The 10,223-nt window shown below is 63.0% G+C and overlaps 2 protein-coding genes across 7 annotated transcripts; both read right to left on the bottom strand.

Annotated features, from left to right (window-relative positions):
• Positions 1–17: 17 nt before the first annotated feature.
• Positions 18–3,717, bottom strand: PRRT2 (proline rich transmembrane protein 2). Of its 2 annotated transcripts, XM_060285779.1 has the most exons (4): positions 3,553–3,717; positions 1,882–2,867; positions 1,393–1,525; positions 18–1,223 (listed from the first exon to the last, which is right to left on the bottom strand). In XM_060285779.1, the coding sequence occupies exons 2-4, from the start codon at positions 2,800–2,802 to the stop codon at positions 1,213–1,215; spliced, it is 1,065 nt and encodes a 354-aa protein (XP_060141762.1). In that variant the 5' UTR covers positions 2,803–2,867; positions 3,553–3,717; the 3' UTR covers positions 18–1,212. The 2 variants fall into 2 exon arrangements, with proteins under 2 accessions (XP_060141762.1, XP_030727591.2); XM_030871731.2 differs by lacking the exon at positions 18–1,223 and having other exon boundaries at positions 1,263–1,525.
• Positions 3,718–4,811: 1,094 nt separating this feature from the next.
• Positions 4,812–9,952, bottom strand: MAZ (MYC associated zinc finger protein). Of its 5 annotated transcripts, XM_030871726.2 has the most exons (7): positions 9,831–9,952; positions 9,120–9,206; positions 8,180–9,036; positions 7,707–7,770; positions 7,260–7,431; positions 6,220–6,444; positions 5,774–5,912 (listed from the first exon to the last, which is right to left on the bottom strand). In XM_030871726.2, the coding sequence occupies exons 1-6, from the start codon at positions 9,864–9,866 to the stop codon at positions 6,242–6,244; spliced, it is 1,419 nt and encodes a 472-aa protein (XP_030727586.2). In that variant the 5' UTR covers positions 9,867–9,952; the 3' UTR covers positions 5,774–5,912; positions 6,220–6,241. The 5 variants fall into 5 exon arrangements, with proteins under 5 accessions (XP_030727588.2, XP_030727589.2, XP_030727586.2 ...); XM_030871728.2 differs by lacking the exon at positions 6,220–6,444 and having other exon boundaries at positions 4,812–5,912; XM_030871727.3 differs by lacking the exon at positions 9,831–9,952 and having other exon boundaries at positions 9,120–9,384.
• Between the last annotated feature and the right edge of the window lie 271 nt (positions 9,953–10,223).

Here is a 10,223-nt window from a genome sequence, read left to right as displayed (position 1 = left end):
ACCAACTGAGGCTGGAGGCGAGTCTCATGCAGTCTCCGTTTATTGGTGTTTCAGACTCATGCAGCATCCGGCATACAAAAAGGGAGAATCTGTTTGGCGTATCCTTTTGTTTTGTTTTGCTTTTAGACTTTTAGGTTTTTTCCCTACACTTTTCTTTTTTTAGGGGGAAAAAAGACCCCGCCAACTCGCAACCGCGTTGTGGTTCTGTCCCCGCCCCCCAAACCTCTCTCGTCCTCTTAAAAAATAATCATAGACCTCTCCGCCCCTCCCTTGCTCCCTGCAGCTGGGAGCTTTGGTCCTATTTTTTGGGTTCTTTCGTTACAAAGCACGTGAATGACCCCAGCCCCAACGAGTTCTCTGACTGGGTTAAAAAGCCCAGGTGGGGAAGGTCAACTCAGGCTGACCGGGGAGGGTCAACAGCAGCGCCCCTCCCTTCTCCCAGGTGCGTGTTCGGAACAGTACTGGCCACCCCTGCACAAGTCTCCAAACGAGGCCTGTCTTGCCAGCGCTGCGACCCCGAGGCACCATGGGGGCGTCCGGACCTGGGTGGTCCCAGCTGAGAACAGTCGGAGCCCGGGCTAGGGAGCCCTCTCCTGACACTGCTCCCCTCCCCCAGCCTGATCTAAGTGCTGGAGTTTTTGCAGAATGAACGGTGGAGGAGGGTGGAGGGGAGGATGCTGAGGGGCGATGAGGAGGCAGGAAGAGGAAGGGGGTGGAGGATGTGGAGAGGAAAAGGGAGATGAATAAGGAGAGAAGGAAGAAAGGAATGAGGGAGGATGCTGAGACAATGAAAGTTGGGAAAGGGAGACCAGGGTTGAGGTGCAGGAAATTCTCGGGAGGTTGTGGTGCAGGAAGGTGGGGAGAGATGCTGGGAGGCTGAGAGCAAAGAGAGTTTGGGAGATGTTCAGGGAGGTTTCCAGAAGTGCAAGGAGGTTTCCAGAAGTGCAGGGATAGGGAAGCCAAGAGGCTGGAGGGGATGCAGGCAGGAGTGCAGGGAAGTTGGAAACAGTGCAGGGAGAAGGGAGGCCTACGGTTGGCAGAGGAGCCTGGCAGGATGCAGGAGCAGGAAAGAAGCTGTAAACAAGGCCGCTCAGGCTCCCTTGGTCCCTATGGGTGCGGGCCTGGGCCATGGATTGGGCTCCCCGCAGGGGAGGATGGGCCCAAGGCAGCTCCCAACAGGAAAAAAAGTCTCGGAATGCAGGGCAGAGCCCCTCACTTATACACTGTGGGAGAGGAGAGGGAGGGACAGACAGAGACAGTTGGGGGGGGAGGGGAGACAAGGAGAGACAAAGAAGTAGGGAGGACAGACAGGAGAGATCAGGGGCAGGGGTTAGTAAAGCTGCCCTTGCCAACCCTTCCATTCCTCCCGGCCTGTCCCAGACCCCCACTCACCGCCTAAGTTGATGACGCAGGAGGCGATGATGATGAGGACCCCCCCTACCAGCGCCACGATGCTTAAGAGCTTGGCCACGCGACCCAGACGCTGGGCCCCATCCACGTCCCCCTGCTGCAGGCTGTTCCGGGACTGGGGTTAGGGTGAGGGGTGGGGGCACCAGCCCAGCCGGGATCAGGTGTGAGAGTCGTCCAAAGGAGACAGGCCAGTTGGTAGCAGTGGTTAAGGGAGGAAGGGGATTGGAGAGGCAGCAGGAGGAGGGCACAGGTCAGTAAGGCTGTGTGAAATGTCTCAACTTCCCTCCCACCTGAAGAGGTAGGGCTCAGAAGGTGAAATCCTAGGAAGAGGCAAGGAAAGGCCCTGTAATTGGGAAGTGAGGTCCATGCAGAAAGGGGAGGGAAGGCAAGGTTACTCCTGGGGCTCTGTCCCAGCACTGGCAGGAAGCTGGGAGCCACAGCAGGCCTGGGCCAGGGTCCCTTGGGGCTCACCATGACGGCATAAGCGAAGGCCACGATGTTGACAGGCCACATGGGGCAGAAGCAGGACAGGATGGCGAGGATGATGTAGTCCCGAGGTTTCTGGGTGCCTTCACCCCCCTCCACCCCAGACCCTGCCAGCTGGGAACTAGGGTGGCGGCTCAGGCTACCTCGGGGAGATCCTGAATGCCCACTGTGAGCCCTTCCTAGTCTATCCTCCTCAACCAGCTGCTGCAGCACACGGGGTGGAGCCCCATTGGCTGGGGGGGTTTTTGTTGAGGGTGGTGAGTGAGGCTGGAGGACTGGACCCTCTTCCCCATCACCATCACCAGCCTGCAGGGGAACCACTGCCCCATTCTCCTGCTTTTCTCCCACGTTCTCAGTCAGGACCTCAGAGGTGGGGTCCTCCTGGGTAGGGGGCTCCGGCTGAAGGACTGGCTTGGAGGTGGGCTGGGAAGCTGGCTGGGGGTCTGGCTGAGGGTCTGGCTGGGGGTCCGGCTGGGGGTCCAGCTGGGGAGCAGGCTCTGAGGCTGGCTCAAGTGGGGCTGCGGATTCCAGGTTGGACCCCTGGTTTGCAGTGGCCTCTTTGCTCACTTCTGGTTTGGATGCTAGCTCTTGGCATGTTTCTTCGGTGCTGGAGTTGGCCTTTGATTCCCCTCCTGGGTTTGAGCTGAGGTCTCTGGCCTGAGCTGTTTCTGGGGCCACGGTTGGGATCTCTGTGGTTTCTGGAGCCAGCCCAGCCTTGGGCTCTGGGTCCACAGGGGCCCCAGTGATGTCTAGGCCTGGCTGCAGGGTCTCAGGCTCATCTGGGACCCCAGCTGGGATCTGGGGAGGACCAGTTCCGGCTTCAGAATGGCCAGGCCCTTCTCCCTGGGTCTGGGGACCCTCCTCTACCCCCTTCATCTCAGAGACCTCAGAGCTGCTGGCTGCCATCTTGAGATAGGAGAGGGGAGAGGGCCTCTGTGGGAAGGATAGAGCAGCAGAGACAGCAGCAAATCCTGGAAGAGGAGGAGACAGGCTTAGTGTGAGGAGGGAAGAGGTAGCTCTCAGCACTGCAGCCCAAGAGGGCAATGCTCCTATCTCAGGGCCAGCCTTGGGCTGCCTCTGGGGAAAGGAAGAAAAGTTGGGGTTTCCTTTGCTTTGGGGTGGGACATCTCTGGGGAGGAGTGCTCTGCTCAGTCTTCTGGTTAGCGAGCCCTGGGAAGATGAACCCTTTTGTAAACAGGATCCTCCCCATGGTCTCTTCCTGGGTCCACCCAACAAGATCCAGACTCTCAGATCCTAGTAGATACCACAGCGCCCCAAAATCAACAAGCTGTTCAGAGACGCATGCACTCCGATAGGCAGACTGGGCAGAGAACCCCGAAACTCGCATTCCACTCCCTCTGCATCCATCCTCCCTTCCTCCCTGGGCGCCCAGCGCGGTTTGCTTGATGCGCCTTTGGGGCGTAGACGCCCGCGCCCCTCCCTGGGGGACCTGGGCATCTCCTCTGAGCCCCTTCCCAGCCCCTCTCCCAGGGACTTCCTCGCCCCCGGGGGACCGGCGCCGCTTCCTCCCATTGGCGTGGTGCGCCCAGCACCACCAGCCAGTCCGCCAGGCGCCCGAATTCCCGTACAGCCCTCCCGGCGTCCGCTGTCTGTCCGTCCACTCCTACCCGCAGCCTCAGTCCATTCCCGTCTCACCTCGACGCCGGCCTCCAAACTGCTCCCGCTGCTGCCGCCGCCGCCACCGCCACCGCCACCGCCGCGGTTGCAGCAGCCGCAGCCCGGGATGGAGCAAGTCAGTGAGCGAGGGAGGGAGGCGGCGGGTCTCCCCTCCCCTCTGCTCATCCCCTCCTCCCCTCCTCTCAGGTCCCCTCCCCTACGCTCCGCTGCCGCGCACCGCCCCCGCCCCTTGCACGCCTCCCGCCCCTCTCGGCCAGCCGGAGGGAGCCACGCGTGCCAGGCCCCGCGTTACCTGGGCAACCGGCCGGGGGACCACTCGCGCCGCTCCCTGGCCCTTCCCCCGCGCGCCACCTGGGGGTGCCTCCTTCCCATGCCCCAGCCCCCTCCCGCCAACGGTCACCGGGGGTCCTGGCAGAGGCAGGGGGTTGGGGGAAACGGAGAGGGGTCTGCGAGGAGACAGGACCAGTGGGACAGGCAGGACCAGGTGGAGGCACCCCTACAAGCAGAAAGAGGAGATGAGGCAAGACTTGGGGAGGCTGCAGAGGATGACCGGGGTGGGGTTTCAAGAAAAGGGAGCCTGCCGAACAGGAAGTCCCTCTACCCCCAAGGAAGCAGCAGCAGAAATGGGTACTGGAAGGCTCAAGAAAAGGTCCTTGTAAGGGTCAGAGCAAGGACTGGGAAGGGAATTGCAGGGGGCAGGGTAGGGGCTGCAAGGGCAGTCTGGAACAGCAGGAGGGGGCTGCGGCAGAGGAGCCCGAGTAAGAGCAGGTTGGACCACACCAAGAATGAAGAGAACAAGTGGGGAAAAGTGCAGTTTTTATTCTCAACCTCATTGTTCCCCATCTTAGGGCTCAGAGTTGCCCAGTCTTTTCGCAGCTACATCATCCATCAACTCCCAGGGCCTGAAGGGTGTGCAGGTATTGGGCTGAGCAGCAGGCAATCGGCCTGGCTGGGGGAAAGCAGCATTTATGGCCCACAACTGTTTGGGTTTCTGACCCAGGCCTCTTCAAATCTCCAGGGGCTATTCTGGGCCTGTGCTGACTGGGTATTCCCCCAGAGACTCCGGAGTCCTGGAACGTGCTCTCCACAGTCACCGGAGCCTCAGCCCCACCCTGAATCTGGACTGCAGCCACTGATACTGCCTCTGGGGAGGAAGGAGCCAGAGCCCCAGAGCTGCACAGGGCAGAGCAAGACTGGGACAGACAACAGGCCTAAGAATCCCCTTAGGGGTGGGGACAGGGGGCTTGGTGAGAGCAATTCATTCACTGAGTCAGAGACAGGTTTTTATTTAAAATTTATTGTAATGGGGTCCGCGCAAAAGGAGGGGGTGAAGGGTGGGGAACATGCAGGGGACACAGGAACACGATGACATGGCCAGGGCCACAGCTTCTGTCGCGGGGGGAGGGATGAAAAGAAAAGGCCAGGGATGGAGCTGGGGTGGAAGAGGGAAGGGGGAGACACTGTGGCTGCATTCCCCCCACCCCCAGGAAGCACCTCTAGTCCCTGGATCCCCCCATTGACCCTGGCCCCCTAAGATTCCATCTCTTGTCCTGCCTCTGGCCCTAGTGGCTCCTTCTTTTGCTCCCCTTGACTTGTTTTCCCCTGACAGATTCTCAAGCAGGATGATGTTTAGGGCCTGACCCCAAACCACCCCACCTTATGAAAGTATAACCTCTGCCTTCCCTGTTTCTGCCCCTCCTCAAATCTCACCTTTCCCCCTCTCTGGGACAGAATCTTTGATTTCCCTCCTTCCTCTCCTCCCTCCCCCTGGAAAAAAAAAAAAAAAAAAGCACCAACTCCCCAGGGAGGGGCAGCAAACAGTAGGGGGACACTGGAAGGAGGAGAGCAAGAAGGACCATCGAGGGAAAGGCTCACAAATCCCTGGAAGGGCAGGGCAGGGGGTTACAGAGAGGAGAGGGGGTGAGGGCAGTGGCCACTCCTGTCCTCTGCCACCCCTGCCCACTGTCCAGGGGGCCTCAACACAACCGAGGGGACAGGTGTGTGTGGGGTCAGGGCTGATAAGGAAAAGAGAGGAGCAGGATAAACAAATCATTAAAACCTAGCGAATTCCCCTAAGAAAAACACTTCTTCCTCCTTTCCTTCTGGAGGCTCCTTGGTTGATGGGGGAAATAGTGAGGAATTGGTGGGAAGAGAGAGGGGAAGAGGAGATGGTACCAAGGGACTTTCCTCCATTCTCCCCTCTCCCCCCCACCAACTTGGAGCTCACCAGGGCTGGGAGGGAAGTGGCTGAGAGCTCACAGGCACCCCCTCGGCCCCCGAGAGGGAGCCCACAGCTGTGGGAGGGGCTGCCACTGCCGCTGCTGCCGCTGCTGCCGCCGCCGCTGCCGCTGCCGCCATTGGACAGACCTCACCTGTACCTGTAAGGTGAGAAACACCAAATCACAGTGCAATCTGAATGGCAAGAACCTTGCCCCTTGCCCCAGACTCTTTCCAGACAGCCTCCCGTGGGACACAGCCGTTGCTCACTTCCTGTTTGGTCCCCAGAGATTTTGGCCCGTATCCTTACCCAGTTCTCCTGAAAGGCCCTCCCTGTCCCCAGAAGTCTCCCTAACTTGGGTGATAGGTGGGCATCCCTGGCCTTCCTAAGATCCCCTATTGGGCCCTTTGAGCCCCCTCGTCCCACACGCCCCATCCCACCCCCCCCAGCCATGCCCCACGCCTTGCCTGGTGGGTGCGGGGGTCCCCCTCAGCAGGTGGGCTGTGGCTGGGGGGCGTCTCCCGGGACAGGGGGGGCGGCCCCCCCCAGATGGGTCTGCATGTGGCCGGCCAGCTGGGCAGGGGTCTTGCAGTGCACGCTGCACAGCTTGCACAGGATGCGGTCAGCCCGCGGGGCCTGGAGCCCATGGTCCTTCACCGCGTGGATGCGCAGGTATGCTGCCGTGGTGAAGCCTATGGGGGGGGGGTGGATTGGGATGGGGGGGTGGGGGTCAGCCAGGCGGAGACCCCAGAGACGGGGTTGTTCTCCTAGGCTGGGGACACCCTCCTCAGATGGCCCTGTCCTCCTCCCACCATATCCTTGGTAGCCTGGGGCCAACTACTCTGCTGGGGCTGGTGGGGCATAGCTCCTCCCTGAGCTTGAGAACTGGTTGAGTGGTGTTGGCTTTTGGGCCTTGGTATCCACAGAACCCATCCTCTGTGGCTGGGGGATCTCTCCTGGGGTGACCGGACACTGATTCCTAGCCACTTGAAGAGTTGACCCTCAGCAGAGACGGCTGTGTCCCCTCCCTCCAGTGCCCCATGTAGTCTCAGACCGGTTACTCAGTGAAGAAGTGAATTTGTTTAAAAGCAGCTTTCTCTACTACTGAGGCAGGGCGAGTACTTGTTAAATCCCTGCCATTGTACTCCACCTGCCCCAGGAGCTGAAGACAAGAACTTGTGGCTGCACAGCTGAAACCTTGTCTTCTGACCCTTGGGAACTGGCTCTCTTGACCACTCCTTCCCCAAAGCAGTTGTGTCCCCCTCCCATCTCCCCACACACACCCAGAGGTGGACTCTTTCTGGTAGATCATCTCCTCAAGCCATGACTTCTTCGAACTTAGTGATGATGTTTAGTCATCCCAATGTTGCTTCATTTGCTTTCTAAAGGGCTCTAGATGCCACGAGCTCTTGGCTACAGCACCTTTAACCCACATCTGTGGAAGGGCCTCTGGTTTTGTCCCCACCCTTTGTCCCCCACCCCACCCCCGGCACCTCTCAGCGTGTACCTTTGTTGCAGAGCTCACAGACATGGTGAGGGCCCTGGCTGTGCACCTTCATGTGGTCCGAAATATAAGCCGAGCTCAACATCTTGCCACACACATGACATGGCACCTTCTCCTCGTGTCGTACTGTGTGGGCCCGCAGCCGATCCTTCGTAGCAAAAGCTGCCTCACATTTCTGGGGAGGGGGGAGGGGCGTGGGGGGTGTCAGGAGAGTTAAAGCTTCGGGGAGTAGGAAGAGGGGGGCAAGAAGTTAAAGGAATCAGAGCCTTGGGGATCTTTGATCTGTAGGAAATGGGAGTGAGATGATGAGGCCTTGAAGAAGGGATGAAAAAATGGAGTGAAAAAGCAAAAAGAAGAGAGAGAAAAAGGGGGTCTGAGAGGCTGAACTCAGACAACTACAATGAGGATCAAAATCATGAAAACCAGGACAGGAGGAGGCGGGCTTCCTACCTCACATTTGAAGGGCCGTTCTGTTGAGTGCACTTGTCTGACGTGACTGTTGAGGTGATCCGGCCTGGGGATACGTTGGGGTTGGGGTTAGGGCCCTGGAGTGTGGAGGTGTCCCCGAGTCTGCCTAACACTGTACAGCAGGCCTTTCCCTGGGTCCCTACATTTTCTCCCAAGCCCGGGGTTTCAGAATCCTGGTAAGGCAGGAAATCCCTCTTCTGGTGCAGGGCTGCCTCGGCCTCCTCCCACTTGAGGCTGTCCTACAACCCAAGAACCCACCTCCTTTGCTAAGCACCACCCCCTGCTCCCTGGTAACCAGGAGAGGCTGTCCGCCCTCCTCCCTGGGAGTGGCTCCCTGTCCCCATTCTCAGAAACCTCCCTCCCTCCCTCCCCACCAGCCAAGGCCAGGCCACCTCCATCGCCGACCGTCCCTCCCTCCCCACCCGCCTAGTGGGCGGCCGAAGCCCCGTGCACACCGGGAGAAGCTCTTGCCACAGTGGGAGCAGTTGTAGGGCTTGTGCACAGCGCCGTCATGTGAGCGCACGTGGTAGCTCATGCGGTCCTTGCGCTTGAAGCGCTGCTGGCACACCGGGCACTGGTAGGGCTTCTCGTCCGAGTGCGACAGCTTGTGTCGGTTCAGGTGGTAGACGTCGCGGAAAGCCTTGCCGCACATCTCGCAGGCGTGGTTCTTCCGGATGCGCTTTCCCGAGGCGGTCGTGGTCACCACGCCACCGGCGGCCACTGCGGCCGCTCCGCCGCCGGCACCCGCTTCTCCCCCTCCCCCGCCGGCTCCGCTCAGCTGGGGCACGCTCAGGAGGCTCAGGGGCACCATGGTGGGCATCTTCATAGCACCCGAAGGGACCCGGCCGGCTTTGGCTCCCGTGTGGATGGCCTCGTGCCTTCGGAGGTTGTAGCCGTTCTTGAACTCCTTGGCGCACAGGGCACAGATGTAGGGCCCCTTGCTCTTTGTCTTCTTCTCCAAGGCAGATGCGACCGGGGCCACGGCGACCGTCGAGGTTGGGGCAACGACGGCGGTGGCCGCGGCTGCGGCGATGGTGGCGGCAGAGACAGGGGGCGCGGCCTCAGCGGCGGGCGCCGACACCGGAGGGGGCGGCGGAGGGGGCGCCGGGGGCTGCTTCAGAGCCGCTGTGTCCACAGTGGAGGCGGTGGCCGGGGCCGGGGGCGCAGCAGCAACGGCGGCGGCGGCAGCGGCTGCGGCGGCCGCGGCCGCGGCGGCGGCGGACTCCTGGGCGGCGGCAAGAACCGGGAGCAAGTCCACCTGGAGGGGCTCGGCCGCCGGGGCCTGGGGCGTGGGTGGGGGCGCCGGCGCGGCCTGCGAAAACAAGGCGCCGTGTGGGCCGCGGCCGCGGGTCGGCGCCCTCCCAGCCCGGCCCGCCACGGCCGGCCCCTACTCACCTGGAATGGACTCTGGGCGCAGCCCTGGGAGGCAAAGAAGCGGGACTGGAGCTCAGCCCCGACCTGCAGGGGGTTCTGGGCGTGACCCTGAGGTGGCGGGAAGGAGTTCATGAGGCCGCCCACCCCCCGGGAGTCCAGGCCCAGCACGGGGAAGGGGGGGGCCAGCAGCGTGCAAGGGAACACGGGGAACATGGCCTCGGCCACGGCGGGGCCCCCGGGGCTCAGCGGGGGCCGGGGGCGCGGGCCGCGCGGGGCCCGGGCTCGGGGCACCGCCCCCGGCCGGCCGGGCTGGGCCGCGCCGAACGCATGGCCCGCGGGCCGCCCCGCCGCCCGCGCACCCCGGCCGGCAGGAGGGAGGGAAGGAGGGCGCCTGGCGGGCCGCGGAGCGCGGCGGAGACGGCGGCGGCGACGCCCCCTGGGTGGGGGCGGGAGGCCCCGCGGGGCCGGGGGCCGGGGGCGGGGGCCCGGGCGGCGGCGGCGGCGGCGGCGGTTGGAGCCTGGCGGGGCGGGGTGGGGGGAGCGAGGGAGCAGCCTCGGCCCCCGCCGCGCGCGCGCCCAGCCGGCGCCTCGGGGAGGGCGGGGGAGGGCGCGAGGGAGGGAGGGGGACAGCTGCGCGCGCACCGGGCGCGCGGAGGGGGGGGTGGGACGGGAGGGAGGGCGGGCGGGAGGGGGTGTGGGAAGGGGGGGTGGGGCGGGGGAGGGGGTTGTTACCTGGAAGATGAAGCTGCTCCAGTTGCCTGGATCCATGGCGGAGGGAGGGAGGGAGGTGGCTCGCGCTCACCCTGGGGCGGGAGGAGGAGGAGGAGGCGGCAGTGGGGGAGGGGGAACCCGGGGAGGAGGCGCGCGGGGCGGGCGGGAGGGGGGGAGGAGGAGGAGGAGGAGGGTGGGGGGGAGCGGAGCACACTGCGCGCGGGGAGGGAGGGAGGGCGGGGGGCGCGAGGACACACAAGAGGCTGGAGCGGGCGCGAGCGCGAGCGCGCGCGAGGCCAGCGGGAGGGGGGAGGTACGAGAGGGACTCTGGCGGGAGGAGGGGCGGGGGAGCCACCCAGCAGCTGGAGTCGCCCTAAGCGCGAGACCCCTGAGACGGCCGCTGATTGGCTGACG

Source organism: Globicephala melas, chromosome 15, assembly GCF_963455315.2.
Source record: "Globicephala melas chromosome 15, mGloMel1.2, whole genome shotgun sequence".
Classification (NCBI taxonomy): domain Eukaryota; kingdom Metazoa; phylum Chordata; class Mammalia; order Artiodactyla; family Delphinidae; genus Globicephala; species Globicephala melas.
Note: the sequence above shows the minus strand (reverse complement) of the source record. Positions and strands in the feature narration are given on the sequence as shown.

Excerpts from the sequence above, each read along its gene's own strand:
- MAZ (XM_030871727.3), bottom strand. The coding sequence starts at position 9,311 with ATGTTCCCCGTGTTCCCTTGCACGCTGCTGGCCCCCCCCTTCCCCGTG. Across the intron at positions 9,037-9,119 it reads GCGCCCAGAGTCCATTCCAG|GCCGCGCCGGCGCCCCCACC; the intron begins GTGAGTAGGGGC and ends TTGTTTTCGCAG. Across the intron at positions 6,445-7,259 it reads CTGTGAGCTCTGCAACAAAG|GCTTCACCACGGCAGCATAC; the intron begins GTACACGCTGAG and ends CCCCCCCCATAG.
- PRRT2 (XM_030871731.2), bottom strand. The coding sequence starts at position 2,802 with ATGGCAGCCAGCAGCTCTGAGGTCTCTGAGATGAAGGGGGTAGAGGAG. Across the intron at positions 1,526-1,881 it reads CCTTCGCTTATGCCGTCATG|TCCCGGAACAGCCTGCAGCA; the intron begins GTGAGCCCCAAG and ends CCCTAACCCCAG.